At 50.9% G+C, this 22168-nt stretch overlaps 1 protein-coding gene and 2 pseudogenes across 1 annotated transcript; all 3 read right to left on the bottom strand.

The window, feature by feature from the left end:
* Nucleotides 1–1809: 1809 nt before the first annotated feature.
* On the bottom strand, nucleotides 1810–5713 carry LOC130838456 (sialic acid-binding Ig-like lectin 14; annotated as a pseudogene).
* A 1175-nt stretch (nucleotides 5714–6888) lies between these two features.
* On the bottom strand, nucleotides 6889–12055 carry LOC130839176 (sialic acid-binding Ig-like lectin 13). The gene is made up of 8 exons (XM_057713109.1): nucleotides 12001–12055; nucleotides 11553–11936; nucleotides 11062–11340; nucleotides 10806–10868; nucleotides 9501–9749; nucleotides 9159–9252; nucleotides 8720–8799; nucleotides 6889–7920 (listed from the first exon to the last, which is right to left on the bottom strand). Exons 1-8 carry the CDS (start codon nucleotides 12032–12034, stop codon nucleotides 7898–7900), a joined length of 1206 nt encoding a protein of 401 aa, XP_057569092.1. The 5' UTR covers nucleotides 12035–12055; the 3' UTR covers nucleotides 6889–7897.
* A 2677-nt stretch (nucleotides 12056–14732) lies between these two features.
* Nucleotides 14733–19738, bottom strand: LOC130838144 (sialic acid-binding Ig-like lectin 8; annotated as a pseudogene).
* Between the last annotated feature and the right edge of the window lie 2430 nt (nucleotides 19739–22168).

The raw sequence follows: 22168 nt of genomic DNA on the forward strand, positions 1-22168 counted from the left end.
TATAATTGCTTTACACTCTTGTACCAGCTTTTGAGGTACACCAAAGTGAATCATCTGTATTTATACATATATCCCCATATCCCCTCCCTTCCGCGATTCCCTCCCATCAAGTTAGTTTTTAAATTTTACTTTATTTTATTTTTTGGCCACACCACACAGCTTGTGGGATCTTAGTTCCCTGACCAGGGACTGAACCAGCACCCTTGGCAATGAAAGCATGGAGTCTTAACCACTGGGGAGCCATGGAATTCCCTTAATCAAATTATTTAATCCCAGTGAAAAAAATAAAATATTAAAACCAGCCATAGGGGGGGAAAAATTACAAAGAAAGATAAAAATAACAGCAGAATTCTCATAAGAAAAGAGGTAAGTAAAAAGTATTTAAACAACAAAAAGGGGAAAATTTAACCTAGAATTCCTAATCCAATAAAAATATCTTTCCAAAGCTAACATAAACGAAAACTTTTCCAGACAAACAATGGCTGAGAGAACTTATCACCAGCATATCTACACTACAAAAATACAGGAAAAGATCTTCAGGTAAAAGGAAAATGACATTATAGAGAAACTATATTGTTGTCTTAAATTAGAAATAAATCTGAGGGACTTCCCTGGTGGCGCAGTGGTTAAGAATCAGCCTGCCAATGCAGGGGACATGGGTTCGAGCTCTGGTCCAGGAAGATCCCACATGCCTCGGAGCAACCAAGCCCACGTGCCACAACTACTGAGCCCACGTGCCACAGCTACTGAAGCCCGTACACCTAGAGCCTGTGCTCCACAACAAGAGAAGCCACCACAATGAAGAGTAGCCCCCACTTGCCACAACTAGAGAAAGCCCGTGTGCAGCAACTAAATCCCAGCGCAGCCAAAAATAAATAAATAAATAAATAAATAAATAAATAAATAAATAAATAATTAAAAGGAAGAGGGAAAAAAAGCAAGAAAGCTGAGAAAAGAGTCAGGGTTATCTTAAAGCAAAAGGACAGCTTTATTTGTTCACAAGCTTTGCAAGCCAGGGATAAGAAGCCTTTGGCTATAACCAAAAGTATGTTCCTTGGAGGTGAAGGGGTGAGGGATTTTTAAAAGCACAAACCACAGAAGCCACAGTTGTGAGACTTGTAAATGGGATTGCATGGCCCTTGCAGCCTGACCACAAGTCCTTGCATCCTGACCACAAGTTTCCGATAATGGCTGTCATTGGATCATCTCCTTAGGGTTTTTTTTAGGTAGGACCCTTAGCACAATCAGAAGTCCTTATAGCTTTTGTTTGTGGTTTTTCTAAGAACACAGAAGACGTGGCAGAACCCTAGGGCTGTCACGACTGTCTGGCTCCATTTTATTTGGGGGTGCCTGTTAACCACACTGGTTCCATTTTCTACAGGGAATAAAAATAAGTTTTATTTTTCCTTAGGGGATTTTATTTTTACAAAAAAAACAATGAAGAGCAATTGAAATAGTTCATATGTGGATAAATATAAAAGAGTTTTTCTAATTAAAAAAACCTCCTTAAAATTAACTTTAAAAATACTATATTATGGGATTTATACAATATACTATGGGTTGCATTATGGGTATATCAAAACCACACTAAGATAAGCGCCCAGAAGAAAAAATATTGCACAGAACATAGTTCAACTTAGTAATAATAGTTATTTCCTTCTTGCCCTCCCAGCCATTCATGTAGAACTCTCAGGAAGCAACCTGGAGACCAGATGCGAAGACATGTTGTTTCTGGATAGGAGTTAGGGCCAAGTCACCCAGCACCTCCTTGTTCACAGAGCCCTAGAGCACTGCTGTGAGGAAGCCGGCTCAGTCACACCTCTCAGCCCTACTCCCTTGTGAGCTTCTCAACCTGCAACGGAAACACAGTTCTGAAATAAGAGACCAGTTTCATAGGAGGGTTTGCTCTGGAGAGGACAAGATGGAGGGTCACACAAGGTGTGCCCCCGTTTAAGGGACACCTTGTGAAGGGCTTCTCACCTGGTATAGTAGATCCAGGTAAGGCCATAGGTGAGAAGGAAACCAGCCCCCCTGAGCAGGGTGAGGACCAGAGCCCAGGAGCCCTGCTGCTCCCCAGAGACTTGGAGGCAGAAACAGGAGATACCTGGATGAGGAGAAAAGGGAGGAACATAGAGGTGAGGTGTGAGTTTCCGTACATCCACACCTTAACCCTGCTTATGGCCTTAGCTTGGAACTCAGGCATCCTTGCTTATACTCACCCTGTACCACTAGGTTTAGGGAGACACTGTGGGAGCCTCTCAGGTGCTGAGCTCGGCAGGTGAATTCTCCTCCATCCCCTAAGACCACCTGAGGCAGCTCCAGGACCCCGGGATCCAAAGGCTGGGAGGGGCTTAGGGTCAGCCTGGTGCGGGGTGGGGAGGGGGTGGCATTGCTGTCCACGACACAGACCAGGCACAGGGACTGGCCCTCCAGGACTCGAAGGGGAGTGGCATTGCCCAGGATCTAGGTGACTAGGGATATAGAGAGAGCTGGAAGGGCAAGGCTAAGGGTTCCTTCTCCCCATCTGTCTTCCCAGACTCAGGAACAGTGCCTCTGAGACAAGCATTGCAGGCAAGGCCACGTAGGGAGGGAGGTCCATGACGTGAGGTGGGGGAGGGAGAGGCAACTTGATGATCCCAGGACAGGGGGATGGATGTTTGAGGAGGAGTCGGCCATAGCCAGACCTGGGAGAGAACACCCCAGGAGGTAGCCCTGGATGTGTGAAACTGTGCAGGGCCGTGACACCCATGGGTCTGTCCAACTGGAGGCCTGCACACAGGTGATGAGGGGCCCGGGGCACCCAGGGAGAGTTCTGAGCAGGGAAGTCATAGGGCCAGATCTGGGCAAGTAGGCATCCCTTTGGGGCCCTAATTCCGGCAGGCTGGCGAGGGCCAAGACTAGGGTGTGATAGATCAGAGAGGAGGCTGGTCCGGGTCCAGGTGAGAGAGAAAATGGAGGCCTGAGTAGGGGCTGAGGTCATGGGGATGAAGGAGGGGGGTGAGGTGAGGCATTTTCAGGAAGTCAAGTTTGCAAAAGTAATTGAGTCCCGGGGAGGGTTGGGTGAGACAAAGAGTCTAAAGATTTTTCTGGGATTTAGACTCGAATTACTCAGGTCAGAGGGGCCCTTCCAAGGAGGAAGGGAGATGGCTCAGGACAGAGATTTGTGAGTGTCCCAAGAGCAGAGGTAGGATTGGAAACCCCAGGGTGGATGAGCTGCCCCTGGAATCCTGCAGAAATCAGTCAGGAGCCTGGTACCCAGGTTGGGAACTCAGTCTCCTCGTGGGAGATGGAGATGGAACAGTCAGGGAAGTGGCAGGGAATCAGGGAAAGGATGGCATGGGAAAGTGAGGGGGAGAAGAAGTGGGAGGAGAGGGAGCAAGCAGAGGTGACAGTGAGTGGTCACTAGGAAGCCACAGTGGCCCTAGAGAGGGTCCTGCCAGGGGACAGGGTTGGGGGGAGGGCAGATGTAGGAGCAGAGGGGGGATGAGGAGTGATGGGCTTGAATCTGCCCAACCTTCACAACATCCCCGCATCTGACCTCAGTCCACCCAGGCACTCCCCACCTGTGCTATTTCCCCAGAAGACACGGATGACCAGCTTCTGTGGAGCATCTGCAACAGAAGGAAGTAAATGTCCTGCTGATGCGTGATGGGGTGTCATGAGTAAGGTGGTGAGTCTGAATGTTCTCCTCATCTGGACCCCAGTGTGCCTCCAAGAAGAGTCCCTGAGGAGTCCACCCATTCCACCACCCACTCCCCATCAGCCTCCGCCCTCAGGGACCCGGCGTCCTGGCCCCGCACTCACAGGATACGTTGAGCCTGAGGGTCCTCTCTGTGCTCACGCCAGCTCCGAGGAAGGTCACTCGACAGGTGAGGCTGGTGCCATGGTCCTGGGGCCCCGGGGTGAGGGTGAGCACTGAGGAGTGGGTTGTCTTGGGGTGCAGGGAGGTGAGGGGGACCCCGATCCAGGAGAAGGTGGGGGGTGTCCCCCTCTCACAGGCCCATGGCACCGAACAGGTGATGTTCCTGGGGCGGCCAGATGCTAGGGTCCCCTGGACGTGGATGTCAGGTGTCCCTGTCAGAGCTAAAGAGGAAAGACACAGACCCAGGCCCTGGAGGGGGGACCTCGAGTGTGCCCCCCAGAGCTTTCTCTGCCTCAGGCCTGCCCCAGCGTCCTTTCCTCCTGGCTCCCCGGGTCCCCCCCCGGATAAAAAGACAGAGGGTCCCCTCCCTGCCCTGCCCTGGGGGCCCTCAGGACCCGTGCGTGTGAGTCCTCTCCTTGACCCCATCCTTACTTGTCACATGTACGGAGACCTGGTTCCCTAGGTAATTATATTTTGCAGTAGGCCCTCTCTCCACCCTAAAGAAGTATGTCCCTGTGTCCGCCTTCTTCGCATCTCTGATGTCCAGGGAGCAGTTGTAGGTGCGGGGGTCTCCAAGGAGGCGGAATCGGCCCTGGGTCTCCGTCAGCACCTCACGATCTGGGTTGTTTGTGGCCACTGGAGGATCCTGGTAGCTATCAGCCCCTTCCCGGAACCAGTAGCCGTGAGCGGGGACAGAGTCGTCCCAGTTGTCCTGGGGATAGGAGACGGAGCAGGGCACGCGGACACACAGGCCCTCCTGCACCGTCACGGACCCCTGCACGTCCAGCCGGTATCTCGCATCCTGAGCCCGGGACCCTGCGGGGGAACCAGGATGAGCCCCCGCCCCGCCCCCTCCTCTCCCGGCCGCCCCCCCCCCTCCCGGCCCCCCACTCACCTGCCCACGGCAGAGGCAGCATCTCTGAGACGGGGGTTTCTGGGCGTCCTGTGTGTGAAAAGAGAAGGGGAAGGCGAGAGGGAGGCCTAAGGGAAGCTGGGGAGGAGCCTGAAACTTGGCTGTTCACAAAAGAGGAACCCACAGCGGGAGCTCGTCCCCTTTCCGCACAGAGCGGACGGACACCCTTCAGCCCAGAGACCCTGGAGATCTGCCCAGAGAGGAGCAGACAAGGAGGAGACTCCTGCCCTCCAACTCGGGCGTAACCCACCAGCACCAGAGCCTGGACCTCTGAGGACAGCGAGGCGTGGGACACGGTGAGCCTCCTGAGGTTGTCCCGTCTGAGCACCGCTGTCTACACCAGGGAGCTGCTCAACTCCTGCCTTGACCTGGAGGGTCACAGCCTCACCTAGGCCCTCGGGTGGTCGGTCCTGCAAGATGTAGGGTTCTTGAGGGTCTGTGTGAGCGTCTGGAGCACAAGACAAGACGGGGCTCCTGGGTGAAGAGAAGGCAGCAGCCAGTCATCCATTTACTCCTTCAGCCAACAGTGAGCACCTCTGGGTTGGTGAGCTGGAGACCAGACGGGATACGACTGACTTGGTCCCTGTCCAGGAGATGCTCCCCACACGGTCCCATCACTTCCTCCCCACATAGGCAGCAGTGTTGGGCTTTAGAGCCACATCACTGGTGAGTTAGCTGTGTGTCCTGGCAGCATATTGGGTATTTTTCATTAAAATTCTGTATGAATAGTTTTAATCTAGTTAAAAAATAACTCTTTTCAAGTTGAAAAACTTGAAACTCTGTACCCACTGAACAACAAATTATTATTCCTCCCTCCTCCCAGCTCTCAGCAACCACACTTGTGTTTTACATCTCAAGGAATCTGGCTGCTTTAGGTACCTCGTAGAAAGCGAATCATATATGGTTGTTGAACTTACTATAATGTCCTCAAAGTTCATCCATGCCGTAGCAAGTGTCAGAAATTCCTTCCTTTTTCATCTGGAATAACATTCCATGGTTTTGTTTATCCACTCTTCTGTTGAGGGGCACTTGGGTTGCTTCCATCACTTGGCTCCTGTGAAGAAAGCTACTAGGACCAGGAGTGTGTGGATATCTCCGAGAGTCCCTGCTCTCAATTCTCTTTGAGAGATATCCAGAAGTGAAAGTCAGGATCATATGTTAATTCTATATGTAATTTTTTGAGGAAGTGCCATTCTCTTATCATCTCACTCCACCCATTTTTTTTAACCTCATCTAGTACCATCTTACACTAACTATGTAATTTAAGGTCTCTACCCTGGACTGCTCCTCTGATTCCCAGAATTCATATCCTGCTCTTTATATACATTTCTGCATCATATTTGATCCTCCTTTCCCCTCATCTACCACATCCATTAGAAGATTCTGTTAGCTTGACATCACAATATATTCAAAATATATCCTCTCTCTCTACGTGACCTCATTGGTCCCTTGCACCCTGCCCTCCAGCCTGGAGGACACAGCAGGGCTAAGCCACAGCTTCCTGCTGCCCTAGGTCCACTCTGGCTGATTCTGAACATGACAGCCTTGGGATCCTACCCCAGTGAGGCTCTAATCACATGTCCCCTCTCCTCAAAGGCTTCCAGAATCCTGCCTGGCGGGCAGTCATCGTCTTGCCCCAGGCTCTGCAGCATCCTCCCAGCTTCTCCCCAGTGCCTTTGCCTCCCTGCCCCAACAGGTCCCATGCTCTGTCGTGTGATTTTCCTCCAAACCTGTCTGTCCATCGCTGACATGCTCTAATTTTACTTATTATCTATTTTAAAAATTCTTGTCCGTGTAAAGCAGAATGATACTGGGACATCTGTAGAGACATGGATGGACCTAGAGACTGGCTACAAAGTGAAGTGAGTCAGAAAGAGAAAAACACTGTATATTAACACATATATGTGGAATATAGAAAATGGTACAAATCAACTGGTTTGCAAGGCAGAAATAGAGACACAGATGTAGAGAACAAACATAGGGACACTAAGTGGGGAAAGCGGGGAGGGTTGGGGGGGAATGAACTGGGAGGTTGGGATTGCCATATATACATTACTAATAAGAAAAAAAATACCAAATTGTACACTCTAAATATACACAGTTTATTGTCTGTTAACTGTATCTCAATAAAAGTTCTTAAATAAAAAATTCGTGTCCCCATGATGTCATCATTGTTAGGACAGAAGTACTTCTCGATTCTAAAAAGCCATAAAACAAAACGCCATTTTTAACACTGTATAGAGTACAATTCAGTGGCACTAAGTTCATTCATGACATTAGTGCAGCCATCATCACCCTCTATTTCCAGCATGTTCTCAGCATCCCAAACAGAAACTCTGCTCCAGTTACACAACAACTTCTCACCATTCCCCCATCCCTAGCTGCAAGCAACACCATTCCACGTTCTGTTTCGATGGATTTGCCTTGTAGGGAGCTCATACAAGCAGAATCAAATGATATTTGTCCTTTTTTGTCTATCTTCTCGCAGGTAACATCTTGTTTTCAAGAGTGTTCAGCTTTGTAGCATGTGTTGGAATTGCATGTGTTTCTTTGTAAGGCTGAATGATATTTTGTTGTATGTGTCTACCACATTTGGTCCATCCATTCTTCAGTTGCTGGATGCTAGGATTAGTTCCACCACTTCTGTGAATTTTCCTGCTATGAACCACAGTGGGCAAGTATGTGTTTGAGCCCAAGCTTTGAATCGCTTTGAGTACATACCTAGGAGTGCAGGTGCCGGGTCTCAAGGGAATTCTCTTGAACTTCTGGAGGCTATTCAAAGCATTTTCCACAAAGCTGCACCATTATCACATCCCACAAGCCACACACAATTGTTCCAACATGTCCACATTTTCACCAACACTTCTTATTTTCTGTTTTGAATTTTTTGTTATTTATGTAACTGCTCTCCTAATGTGTGTGAATCAATATTTCAGGATGGTTTTGATTTGCATTTCTCCAATGACTCATGATGTTGAGCATCTGGTTTTGGTGCTCACTGACCATTTCTATCATCTTCTTTGCCAGAGTGTCTAGTCATGTCCTTTAGATATTAGAGATTTTTGAAATGGTGTACACTGATGTACCGGGATGTCTATGACAGTGCTGCACATAGTAGGTCTTCAATAATACTTGCTGAATGAATCTAGGAATAAGTAAGTGAACTTCAGTCTTCTACTTCAAACCATACAATGAAACACACACACACACACACACACACGCACACACACACATACACATACGGTGACATTCAAGACTGAGCCTGAAGGATGCTCAGTACCTGGACAGGCAGGAATGGAGAGGGAAGGGCGTTTCAGGGGAAGCAACTGCACATACAAAGTCTCAGAGTCACAGAGGTCTGGCCAGGCTGGGTGTGGAGACGCTGGGAGATGCAGGGAGAGGGGGGATCTGCGTGGAGAGTCCAGCAGGGCAGAGCCCGCCAGGGCTTCAAATGCAGCCTGGGGTGTGTATGCCTCGGTCTCTGGCCGTGGAGGGGAAACAGAGCTGTTCCTACTATACAGCAAGTGGGTGATAACTGTCTCTGCAAACAGTGGAGGCCTGTGTTTCCCAGTGAGATGGAGGCACGAGGTGGGTGGGTTCAGAGACCCAGGGGAGAGATGAGGCTGCTGGAAGGACTGGGGTCAGGATGGGGAGGAGACGGGCATGAAGATGAGCTGTGCTTCGGAGGAAGGATGGACAGCACTTAGTGATTTGTGGGATCTGGGAGAAGGGAAGGTGTCAAAGGGGGGGAACCCCAGCCCACTTCTGGCCTTAGAGATGGGGGCCACCTTGTCATCGGTGTGACAGGGGACCCAGCAGAGAAGTGGGTTTGGGGAGGAAGATGGCAGTTCAACGTTGGCCACGCTGAGTGGAGCAATCCCGGGGGCCACCTTGTGAGAGGTGTGCAGTGGGATGTTGGGTAGAAGGATGCCTACATCACTCACCTGAGGGGTAACCCGGGATCCGGTATTCATCTGACACGCCCCCTGCTGGCCTGGCTGCCCTCCTCCTGCAGGACCTCACTCTGATGAGAGAAGAGATCCGGCTCTTGCAGTCTGGTAAGATCGGGGTGCACGTGGGCAGCAGACTCCCTCACAGCCCATTACCTGTTCAGAGGCCGAGGGGTGGCAGAGGTGGGAAAGCGCAGGTCTGGTGCCACAGACCCTCTGGAGCGCAGCGGGCACCTACAACCCGGACACTGGGCAGGGCGGAGCTGCTGCCCCAGTGGACTCCTCACTGCCCCCAACCCCCACCCCATTCTCCTGTGTTGTCAGCCTCCTGCCTGTCCAGCCCTCACCAACTCCTGTGCTGGTTCAAGGATGCAGCCACCTGTGCCCTGCCCTCCCACCCTCCCCCCTCCCCCCTCCCCAGGGCAGTGCTCACAGGAGGACCAAGAGGCAGAGAAGGAGGAGCAGGATCTTGACAGCCGCTTCCCAGATGGCCACCTGAAGCACCCCTGCCACGTGCCCTGGCTGCCCTGCAGGAAAGTGGGGCGAGGACGGGTTCACCTGCTGGACCTCCAGCCTGTGTCCTTCTGCTCCCAGGAGATTCCGTGCCTTGGTCTTTCAGACCTTCCTCACTCACCGGGTGTGGGACCCATGAGCTCAGGCCTCACCCCACCCCACAATCTGACTGCCAGCAGTGGCCTCTGGGTCACTCAAGGACCAGTGGGCTGAAGGGCCTGGGGCGGTGGTGGGGCTCCGCGTGCAGGCTCTGGAGAGTCACTCTGCACCGAGAGGCTCAGCGAGATATGCTGGGAGCCAAGAGGGTGCTGAGATCCGCAGGTGAATTCCCCTTCATCTCCCGTGAGTCCTCGCGGCAGCTCCAGGACTTCCTGGTTGGTGGGCTGCGAGGGGCTCAGGGTCAGGCTCCCCCTGGCCCAGCTTAGCCTGGCGGGTGGGTTGCTGTCGACACCGACAAGGCACAGGGACTGGCCTTCCAGCACTCGAAGGGGAGTGGCATTGCCCAGGATCTCTGGGACTAGGGAGACAGAGAGAGCCGGCAGGGCAAGGCTAAGGGTTCCTTCTCCCCCTCTGTCTTCCCAGACTCAGGAACAGTGTCTCTAAGACAAGCATTGCAGGCAAGGCCACGTAGGGAGGGAGGTCCATGACGTGAGTTGGGGGAAGGAGAGGCAAGTTGATGATCCCAGGACAGGGGGATGGATGTTTGAGGCAGAGTCGGCCATAGCTAGACCTGGGAGAGAACACCCAGGAGGTGGCCCTGGATGTGTGAAACTGTGCAGGGCCCTGACACACATGGGTCTGTCCAACTGGAGGCCTGCACACAGGTGATGAGGGACCCACAGAGCCATGGAAAGGAAGAAGTAGAGTCTGATCTGGGCATGTAGAGATCCCTTTGGGGCCCCAATTCTGGCAGGCTGGACAGGGCCAAGACTAGCAGAGAGGAGGCTGGTCCAGGTCCAGGAGAGAGAAAATGGAGGCCTGAGTAGGGGCTGAGGTCATGGGGATGGAGGAGGGGGGTGAGGTGAGGCATTTTCAGGAAGTCAAGTTTGCAAAATACACTGAGTCCTGGGGAAGGTTGGGTGTGACCCAGAGTCTAAAGAGATTTCCAGGATGTAGACTCCAGTTACTCAGGTTAAAGGGGCCCTTCCAAGGGGCAGTGGAGACCACTCAGGACAGAGATTTGTGAGGGTCTTGAGGGCAGAGATAGGACTGGAAACCCCAGGGTGGATGAGCTGCCCCTGGAATCCTGCAGAAATCAGTCAGGAGCCTGGTACCCAGGTTGGGAACTCAGTCTCCTCGTGGGAGATGGAGATGGAACCGTCAGGGAAGTGGCAGGGAATCAGGGAAAGGATGGCATGGGAAAGTGAGGGGGAGAAGAAGTGGGAGGAGAGAGAGCAAGCAGAGGTGACAGTGAGTGGTCACTAGGAAGCCACAGTGGCCCTAGAGAGGGTCCTGCCAGGGGACAGGGTTGGGGGGAGGGCAGATGTAGGAGCAGAAGGGGGATGAGGAGTGATGGGCTTGAATCTGCCCAACCTTCACAACATCCCTGCATCTGACCTCAGTCCACCCAGGGACTCCCCATCTGTGCTATTTCCCCAGAAGACACGGATGACCAGCTTCTGTGGAGCATCTGCAACAGAAGGAAGTAAATGTCCTGCTGATGCGTGATGGGGTGTCATGAGTAAGGTGGTGAGTCTGAATGTTCTCCTCATCTGGACCCCAGTGTGCCTCCAAGAAGAGTCCCTGAGGAGTCCACCCATCCCACCACCCCCTCCCCATCAGCATCCGCCCTCAGGGACCCGGCATCCTGGCCCCGCACTCACAGGATACGTTGAGCCTGATGGTCCTCTCTGTGCTCACGCCAGCTCCGGGGAAGGTCACTCGACAGGTGAGGTTGGTGCCGTGGTCCTGGGGCCCCGGGGTGAGGGTGAGCACTGAGGAGTGGGGTGTCTTGGGGTGCAGGGAGGTGAGGGGGACCCCGATCCAGGAGAAGGTGGGGGGTGTCCCCCTCTCACAGGCCCATGGCACTGAACAGGTGATGTTCCTGGGGCGGCCAGATGCTAGGGTCCCCTGGACGTGGATGTCAGGTGTCTCTGTCAGAGCTGAAGAGGAAAGACACAGACCCAGGCCCTGGAGGGGGGACCTCGAGTGTGCCCCCCAGAGCTTTCTCTGCCTCAGGCCTGCCCCAGCGTCCTTTCCTCCTGGCTCCCCGGGTCCCCCCCCCGGATAAAAAGACAGAGGGTCCCCTCCCTGCCCTGCCCTGGGGGCCCTCAGGACCCGTGCGTGTGAGTCCTCTCCTTGACCCCATCCTTACTTGTCACATGTACGGAGACCTGGTTCCCTAGGTAATTATATTTTGCAGTAGGCCTTCTCTCCACCCTAAAGAAGTATGTCCCTGTGTCCGCCTTCTTCGCATCTCTGATGTCCAGGGAGCAGTTGTAGGTGCGGGGGTCTCCAAGGAGGCGGAATCGGCCCTGGGTCTCCGTCAGCACCTCACGATCTGGGTTGTTTGTGGCCACTGGAGGATCCCGGCTGAAATTGGGCCCTTCTCGGAACCAGTAGCCGTGAGCGGGGACAGAGTCGTTCCAGTTGTCCCAGGGATAGGAGACGGAGCAGGGCACGCGGACGCACAGGCCCTCCTGCACCGTCACGGACCCCTGCACGTCCAGCCGGTATCTCGCATCCTGAGCCCGGGACCCTGCGGGGGAACCAGGATGAGCCCCCGCCCCGCCCCGCCCCCCCCCTCCCGGCCGCCCACTCACCTGCCCACAGCAGAGGCAGCAGCAGCCGCAGCATCTCCGAGGTGGAGGGTTTCTGGGCGTCCTGGGTGTGAAAAGGGAAGGGGAAGGCGAGAGGGAGGCAGGGCTGCGGGGAGACCCACGGGAAGCTGGGAGGAGCCCGAGACTCGGCTGTCCACAGAAGAGGAACTTCAGGGGACTCTTGGAGATATTTACGCACTTGTGTCCCTAGTAGCATTCTTCACAGGAGCCAAATGATGGAAGCAACCCAAGTGCCCCTCAACAGAAGAATGGATAAACAAATCCATGGAATATTATTCAGATTGAAAAAGGAAGGGATTTCTGACACATGCTGCCACATGGATAAACTTAGAGGACGTTATGGTAGGTTCAATAACCTAGTCAAAAAAAGACAAACACTATATGATTCCACTTACATGAGGTAGCTAAAGTAATCAAATTCATTGAGATAGAAAATAGAACTGTGGTTACCAGGAGCTGGGAGGAAGGAGAAATAATAATTTGTTGTTTAGAGTTTCAAATATTTCAGCCTGAAAAGTTTTTTTTTTTTTGACTGGATTTTAAAAAAAATTATACTCATTTAAAAAATATACCCAGTATGCTGCCAGGACACACAGAAAACTCACCAGTGATGTGGTTCTAAAGCCCAACACTGCTGCCTGTTTGGGGAGGAAGTGATGGGACCGCGTGGGGAACATCTCCTGGGCGGGGACGAGGTCAGTCGTATCCCGTCTGGTCTCCAGCTAACCAACCCAGAGGTGCTCACTGTTAGGTGAAGGAGTGAATGGATGACTGGCTGCTGCCTTCTTTTCACCCAGGAGCCCCGTCTTGTCTTGTGCTCCAGACGCTCACACAGACCCTCAAGAACCCTACATCTTGCAGGACCGACCATCCGAGGGTCTAGGTGAGGCTGTGACCCTCCAGGTTAAGGCAGGAGTTGAGCAGCTCCCTGGTGTAGACAGCAGTGCTCAGACAGGAGAAGCTCAGCAGGCTCACTGTGTCCCACGCTTTATCTTTGAAGAGCCTCCAAGGCTGCAGCATTTTCACTTCCCACCAAAAAAAAAAAAAAAAAAAAAAAAAAAAAACACGCAAGGGTTCCATTTCTCTATTTCACCAACATGTGTTATCTTCTGTTTTTAATTTTTTTATATATAATTTTTTTGTTTTTGTTATATAATGCATGTGAAACAGTATTTACTTATGGTTTTGATTTCAATTTCTCCAATGACTAAAGGTGTTGGGCATCTTTTTTTGTGCCCATTGTCCATTTGTATCATCTTTATTGAGGAAGGGTCCAGTCAAGTCTTTGGACGGTAGAGATTTTTGAAGTTGTGTTCACTGGTGTACCCCCATTCCTATGAAAATTCTGGCACATAAAAGGTCTTCAACAACATTTGCTGAATGAGCCTTTGAATAAGTGAGTGAATATTACTCTTCCACTCAAAACCACACACACACACACACACACACACACACACACGGTGTCATTTGAGACATGAGACTGAAGGATGCTCAGGACTTGGAGACCCAGCAATGGGCAGAGAACGGGGTTACAGGAGAAGGAACTGCACATACAAAGTCTCAAGAGTCACAGAGGCCCGACCAGCCGGGTGCGGAGATGCTGGGAGATGCAGGGAGACAGGGGATCTGGGGTGGATCCTGGAGAAGGAAGTGTGAGGTCAAAGGGGAGAGACTGCGCCCCTCCTTCTGGCCTTAGAGACGGGGGCCGCCTTGTCATCAGTGCGACAGGGGACCCAGCAGAGAAGTGGGTTTGGGGAGGAAGATGGCAGTTCAACGTTGGCCACGCTGAGCGGAGCAATCCTGGAAGTTATTCCAGGGGAAGTGTGCAGGGGGATGTATGTTTGTTGCTGAGATGCCCGCATCACTCACCTGAGGGGTTAACCTGGGATGGTGTTTGCATCTGACATGCCCCCTGCTGGCCTGCCTGCCTTCCTCCTGCAGGACCTCACTCTTAGAGAAGAGACCAGGCTCTTTCAGTCTTTTCAGATCAGGGTGCAGCGGGCAGCAGACTCACCCGCCCCCCATTTCCTGTTCAGGAGCTGAGGGGTGGCTGAGGTATGAGAGGGCAGGCTGGCCCCATGGACCCTCTAGAGCACAACAGGTACCTCCCACCGTGACACTGGGCAGGGCAGAGCCCCTGCCTCCAACCCCCACCCCAACCCACCTTCTTGTCAGGGTCCTGCCTGCCCCGCCCCCCGCCCCCTCCTGCTCTGGTTCAAGGATGCAGCCACCTGCACTGGTTCAAGGATGCAGCCACCTGCACTCTGTCCTTCCCGACCCTCTCCTCTCCCTGGGCAGTGCTCACAGGAGAGCCATGAGGCAGAGGAAGAGGAGCAGAATCTTGACAGCCGCTTCCCAGATGGCCAGACGTAACTCTGCCACGCGCCCTGACTGCCCTGAGGAAAGTGGGGAGAGGATGGATTCACCTGCTGGACCTTCAGCCTGTGTCCTTCCGCTCCCAGGAGGACTCTGGACCTTGGTCTTCTAGGCCTTGCTCATTCACCGGATGTTGGACCCATGAGCTCAGGCCTCACCCCACCCCACAATCTGACTGCCCAGCAGTGGCCTCTGGGTCACTCAAGGACCAGTGGGCTGAAGGGCATGGGGTGGAGGTGGGGCTCCGCGTGCAGGCCCCAGACAGTCACTCTGCACCGAGAGGATCAGCGAGATGTGGCCAGAGGGTGCTGAGATCAGCAGGTGAATTCCCCTTCATCTCAGGTGAGTCCTTGCGGCAGTTCCAGGACTTCCAGGTTGGTGGACTGGGAGGGGCTCAGGGTCAGGCTCTCCCTGGCCCAGCTTAGCCTGGCGAGTGGGTTGCTGTCCACGACACAGACCAGGAGCAGGGACTGGCCCTCCAGGACTGAAAGAGATGAGCCGTTCTCCAGGGCTCTGGATGCTGGAGAAAAGGAGACAGAGGGTCAGAGAGAAAGAGATTGAGGGAAAGAGTAAGGATATAGTTGGAGGGAGGCTGAGAGAGAGAGGCGCACAGACATTGATTGAGAGAATCAGAGACTCTAGGAGAGGGATCCAGAGAGATAGAGAGTGAGCGTGATCTCAGATCACTGCTCTGTGCTCAATGATGTAGATTCAGCTCTGCACTGATGGGCTCTGTCTGGTGAATCCAGGCCCCTGGAAGCACAGAGGGAAGGTCTTGGGCTATAGGGGACACCCATGCATGTTGTCAGTCCTGCCTTTAATTCCTTGTGCTCTTCGTTGAGAACCCAGATTGACAGTGAAAACTCTTGTCCCTTATTCATGTTTACACTTGATATCAATTTACTGATTTAACAAGGTGTCCCTGAGGAGGCTCACTCTTAGAAACTCAGAGTCTGGTGAGGAGTGGGGATCCAGGAACAGGGCTCACAATGCCACATGACACTTGTCATGGTGGCAGTGACTCTGGGCAGCAGGAGTCCTGGGCATGGCAATGTAAATGCTACTGGCAGGTCCAGGAGGGCTTCCTGGAGGAGGCGGCACTTGAAGTTGAATGTGAAGGGAAAGCAGCGATGGCAAGATGATGATGAAGGGGTGGAAGGGCATTATAGGAAGGAGGAACAGAGCATGCAAGGATGACCAAGCCCTGTGCATGTCGGGGAAAAGCACGTAGACTTGCAGGGCTGGAGGGAGGGGGGTTGCAGGGGGGCTTCAGAAATGAGGCCTCAGGAGGAAAAGTGGCATTTGTTTTTTTTAACTCAAAGTGAGAAAAGTGGAAGCCATAAGAGAAGAGACTGATAAATGTAGCTGCAGGTATAAACAGATCTGTAAGCACTGTAAAAATCAATGACCACCAACAAAAATAGAAGTGGCCTACAGAGCAAAGTTGCTGCCAATCGTATTACAGAAAAATGGCTGATTCCTCCTTCTTGAAAAAAGTTTCCAGGAATGACTAGTGAAAAGTCAAATTACTCAGGCCAAGTGTTTCATGGGGTAGGGGAGGGATAGTTTGGGAGTTTGGGACTAGCAGAGGCAAACTATTATATATAGGATCGATAAACAACGAGGTCCTACTGTATAGCACAGGGAACTATATTCAATATCCTGTGATAAACCATAATGGAAAAGAATATGAAAAAGAATATATATGTATAACTGAGTCACTTTGTTGTACAGTAGATGTTAACACGTCATAAATCAACTGTTCTTCAATAAAATAATTTTTGTTTTCGAAGTCAAGTCACTCAGTAGAAGCCTGAACAAGGACTGAAACATATAATTCACAGAATAAAACAAACACAAATGACTCTTCAGCATATAAAATCATGTCCAACAACATTCATAACAAAAGAAATGCTACTTAAGACACCATAGAGATTCCATTTTTCACCTGATTTGTCAAAGCTCTAAAGATTTTGCCCCACCCTGGTTTGGAAAGCCTGGGGGAACACCTACACTTTCACTCATCTTTGGTGGGGTTGAAACATGTCCACCTCGATGGACAACAGGTTGGCCGGATGTCTCAAATATAGAGGCAGTGGAGCAAAGGGAACCCTTGTGCACTGTTGGCAGGAACGTAAATTGGTGCAGCTGCTATGGAGAACAGTATGGAGGTTCCTCAAAAATCTAAAAATAGAATTAATCATATGATTGAGCAATTCCTCTTCTGGGTATTTATCTGAAGAAAATGAAAACACTAACTCGAAAAGATATTTGCATACCCACATTCGTTGCAGTGTTATTTACAATAACTGAGCCATGGCAAAACCTAAGTGTCCATCAACAGATGAATGAATGAAGAAAATGTGGTGTAAATGTATGTTTCAGCTATAAAAAAAAGAATGAAATGCTGCTATTTATGACAACATTGATGGACCCTGACGGCATTACGTGTAGTCAAATATAAAAAGACAAACACCATATGATGTCACTTACAGGTGGAATCTAAAAAAACAAAACAACAGAAAAACTCATAGATACAGAGAATATGGTGGCTGCCAGAGGTCAAGGTAGGCTAAATGGGCAAAGAGGGTCAAAGAGTACAAACTTCCATTTAAAAAATGAATAAGTCATAGGGAGGTAATGTACAGCATGGTGACTAAAGTTAATACTGTATTATATACCTGAAAATTGCTAAGAGAGTAGATTTTAAAAGTTCTCATCACAAGAAAAAATTTTGGAACTACATGTGGTGACTGGTGTTAATTACACTTATTGTGGTGATCATATCACAATATATAAATACTGAATCATGATGTTGTACATCTGAAACTACTATAATGTTATATGTCGATTATACCTCAACTAAAAATAAAGAGGGGGACTTCCCTGGTGGCCCAGTGGTTAAGGCTTCGCCTTCCAGTGCAGGGGGTGCAGGTTTGATCTCTGGTCAGGGAGCTAAGATCCCACATGCCTCGTGGCCAAAAAAATAAATAAGTACATAAAACAGAAGCAATATTGTAGCAAATTCAATAAAGACTTTAAAAATGTTCCACAAAAAAATCTTTAAAAAAATTTAAAAATTAAAAGAAATAGAACACATGGCTCAACTATTTAACTTTTAGGAACTTATCCTAAAGGAGCCTGGCGTGGGGGTTGGGGGGCGGTGTGTGCGAACGCATGCACATGAGAGAGACAGAGACAGAGAGAGACAGAGAGAGAGTTACAAGATTACTCATGCAGCATTTTGGTTAGTAGAATAAAACGAATGCCATGATTTTCCACTGATAGAAGATGCATACGAAATCAGAATCCGTTATGCAACGGAACATTCCACAGTCCCAGAGAAGAATAGGGACATCTGTACTACTGATATCAAAGGATGCCTGAGATCCTTTAGGCGAGCAAACCAAGGCTCAGAGCAGCCTTATAGATAAAGGTAACTTCCCGAAAAGGGGCTGGGAATCTGAGGACAGACTCTACTGAGCATGTTGAACTTTTGACCATGTGAATATATAATCTGTCAAAATATATGTAAGTTACAAACTGTTGAGAGAAAATAAAAAGCAGAGCTGGAGGAGTCATCAGATGAACATGGGTGATGAGGGGTTTTGAGAGGTAGGCTCTGCTGTGTGGAAGTTGCCCCCTTTTGGGGGAACAGACGAGGGAGTGGACAAGTCAGAGGGAAGTGAGGAGCCAGTGCAGCCAGTTGGGCACAGTGGCCGTGGGGGCTGAGGAGGGGGAAGGACCTCTGGGTTCACTTACAAGGGGGTCTCTGGTCACTGGGGTGGGTCCAGAATGAGGTGGGTTCCCAACCCAGCCTGGAGCTGGAAGCAGCCCTGCTCCCGACAGCCCAGGAGGGGCCTCCTTCCTACCTGTGCTGTTTTCATGGAAGACAGTCATGGTCAAGCTCTGTGGAGGGTCTGGGACAGAAAGACATGGCAGATCCACGTCAATGGTGAGGCCTTGGTGGACATGGGCCCTGTGTTCCCCGGAGCTGCATAAATGGGGGAAGGGTGGGGGTGGGCATCCTCCTGACTCCCTCCCAGCCTGGATTCTGGGACCCAGTGCCCAGTGTCTTGGGCTCTGACACCCCCGCCCGCACTGCCTGCAGGACCCGATCAGGGACCTAGGCATTGTGGCCCAGCTCTCACAGGACACATTGAGGTGGATGGTCCTTGTCGTGGTCACTTCTGCTCCAGGCAAGGTCACGTGACAGGTGAGGTTGGTGCCGTGATCCTGGGGCCGTGGGGTGAAGGTGAGCACTGAGGAGTGGGCTGTTGTGGGGACCTGGGGAGAGATGGTGACCCCCTTCCCGAAGAAAATTGGTGGTGTGCCCCACTCACAGGCCCAAGGCACAGAGCAGGTCAGGTTCCCAGGGTGGCCGGACTCCAAGGTCCCAGAAATGAGGATGTCAGGCCTGTGGCTCAGGGCTGGCTAGGAGAAGGGGAGACAGGGGATCAGGAGGAGGGCTCGAGGTGGGACCCCCAGAGAAGCCTCAGGCTTTGGTGCAGCTCCTCCCTCTGAGTCTCCACCTCCTTTACCTTCAATGCCCTCCCACAAGGGGCACCCATCCCAGCCCCATCCAGGGACCTCTATGTCCTTCCCAAGGCCTCTCCAGGACCCAGCTCCTTAGCCATCACATGCAAGGATAGCTGGTTAGACGTGTAATTATATTTCATACTTCCTCTTTCCACCCAGAAAAAGTATGAACCATTGTCCCTCCTCTTGGCATCTCTGATGTCCAAGGAGCAGTTGTAGGCCTGGGTGTCCCGAGGAGGTGGAATTGGCCCTAGGTCTCCACCTGCACTTTTTGACCTGGGTCGTTCGTGGCCAGGGGAGCATCCCTGAATGTCATAGCCCCTTCTTGAAACCAGTAGCCCAGAGCTGAAGTAAAGATAGCCCAGACATCCCAGCGGTAGAAGGAGCAGGGCACATGGATGCACAGCCCTCCTGCACTGTCACCAGCCCCTGCACTTGCAGCGTGTCATCCTTCCCGGGCCCCCTCTGGCCCTCAGCCTCCTCCCTCCACCAGAGCAGTACCAGCAGCAGCAGCAGCAGCAGAAGCATATCTGGGGTTGGCCGTGCCAGGTTCCCATGAGGCAAATCTCTTTCTCAGGGTTCATTTTTCAGGAAATGGAAGTGGATGTTGCAAGATTTAGAGGAGGCCCCAGCAGGAAGATCAGGGTGAAGTCAGAACGGCGACCCTCGTCAGAGGAGAAACTTCACACCCAGAGATTGTTGGTACCAGGAGAGCCCTTAGAGATCAACCACCCATAACCTCACACACACTCCTGGGGATTCTGGGCCAGGGAAGGTGAGAAACTTGCCCAAATTCATACCCCATGCTGGGCCTGAGCACCACCTCCTGCCTCCCTATCAATGCCTTTCCCCTCTAGGGTCATTTTCTGCAAAGTGACAAAGGGTGCCTTCTGGCCAGACTCCCTGAGTCACAGCCTGTAGATGTTTGTGGAGCTCAGCCCAGGCAGGGTGGGACTCAGGGACATGGGAGGCAGGGGTTGAGGAGATTTACTGTCCACCCTCCCTCAGTGTCCACTTGGTGGGCATCCCCTTTCAGCTTGTGAGGTCACACACCAGCCCTGGACGCTGCCCCTTGAGGCACTGTCCAGAATGGAGACACTAAGTGTCCCAGCATGTGGAGCTCCCTGTAATAAGGAAATGTAATTCTGTGAATATTTGTGTTTTATGTATTTTGAAGCTCCATTGTAGATGCATATGTGTTTAGAATTTTATATTTGGGGGTGAGTGAATTAAAAATTTTGCTCTTCATGAAGTGCTCATTCTTTTTTTTTTTTAACTTTATTTATTTATTTTATTAGCTGTGTTGGGTCTTCTTTGCTGTGCACAGGCTTTCTTTTAGCTGCAGTGAGTGGGGGCTACTCTTCATTGTGGTGTGCAGGCTCCTCATTGCCATGGCTTCTCTTGTTGTGGAGCACGGGCTCTAGGCGCGTGGGCTTCAGTAGTTGCAGCACATGGGCTCAATAGTTGTGGCTCACGGGCTTAGTTGCTCTGCGGCATGTGGGATCTTCCTGGAGCAGGGCTCGCACCCGTGTCCCCTGCATTGGCAGGCAGATTCTTAACCACTGCACCACATAGGAAGCCCTGAAGTGCTCATTCTTAATGCCATTGGCATCAAAAACTCATCCAGGGAATTCCCTGGCGGTCCAGTGGTTAGGACTCTGTGCTTTCACTGCCGAGGGTGAGGGTTCAGTCCCTGGTTGGGGAACTAAGATCCCCATAAGCCACAAGGCATGGCCACAAACGAAACAAAACAAAACAAACAGAACCCTCATCCATCCTATGTTAGTATAAAGACATCAACTTTCCATGTATGGAAAGCACAGTGTATGTTTTGACATCTCGTTGTTTCAAACTTTCTGAATCCTTAAGTTCTAGTTATGTTTCTTGTGAATATAGGGAGGCAGGTTTCATTCATTTATCCTGTCCTTCATTCCTCCAAACGCATCAGGATATATCCTGCTCACTCCTGAGGGGAGATAGCGTGGTGAACTTGACAAACCAAGACACTCTCCTCACCGTCCAGCAGGGAGTTGGGCAGGACATCAGGAAACTAGAAAAATAGAAGGAATCGGCAGGAGGGATGTGACCAGAACTCTTAGGGTGGGAGGTCACAAGAAGTGGGATAGCGTGCTTAACACGGCAGAATGCCTGGAAAGTGGTGAGCACGCAGAGGCAGCTGTGATTTTTTGTGGGATGGGCTTATAGGGGAATAAAAGTCCCCACTTTTCCACAGCTGCCCCCCTGGCCTCCGTGACTGGTTTCTACACATCCCTTCCCTTGCCCAGGCTTACTTCTTCTCACTATTCCAGTACATGACAGGCTCTGTCCTGTCTCTGGGGGCTTGCTCAGGCAAACCCCTTTGCTGCGGGGCTTGGTGCTCAGGACACATAGAATAAGGTCTGCCAGGCTGGGAACGATCCACCACTGGGAACCATCAGGATTTGTTGGCAGAGTCTTGCTCCTGAATATGGGGAAAATATTTCTCTTGTGTAGCTGGTGGGTGTGAAGGAAGTGGTGGGGATCCTGGGAGAGTGGGACAGGCATTGGAGGGGGAGGTGTCCTTAAATGGATTTATTGTCAGTTTTCATAATGTGTTAGGACTTTCTCATTGTTTGCTTTTCTATGTATATTTTAGAATTAGCTTGTCAAAGTCTAGCAAAGCTCTCACTGAATTTATGGATCTGAATTTATGGATCTGATTGCACTGAATTTATGGATCTGATCTCCTAATAATATGGAGTCTTCCAATCCATGAACATGGTATAGATCTCCATTCATTTAGGTCTTCTTTCACTTCTTTAAGCAATATTTTTAATTTTCAATGTACAGAACTTGCATGTATTTTAATTCATTTCACATTCTCATCTTACTATAAATTACATCTTTAAAAAATACCCAATTTCTAATTGCCCTTGGCCAATACACAGAACTGCAAAGGAATTTTGCAATTTGAACAAGTATCGTAACACCTGGCTAAACTCTGGTTTAGCAGCTCCTTTGTGGATAACTTTAGATTTTCTAGGCACACAATTACATCATCTGTGAATGCAAATTGTTTTATCTCTTCTTTTATGAATTGGATAGCTCATATCTATTTCTTACATTTATTGCACTGAGGAGAATCTACAATATATTGCTTAACAGAAGTTGTAAGGGCAGCCATCCTTGCCTCGTTTCCAGTCAAAGTTCTGTGGCCTCTGGGTCTGGCCCCTCCAAACCTTAGGAGGAATTGTTA

Source organism: Hippopotamus amphibius, chromosome 16 (assembly GCF_030028045.1).
Source record: "Hippopotamus amphibius kiboko isolate mHipAmp2 chromosome 16, mHipAmp2.hap2, whole genome shotgun sequence".
NCBI lineage: Eukaryota > Metazoa > Chordata > Mammalia > Artiodactyla > Hippopotamidae > Hippopotamus > Hippopotamus amphibius.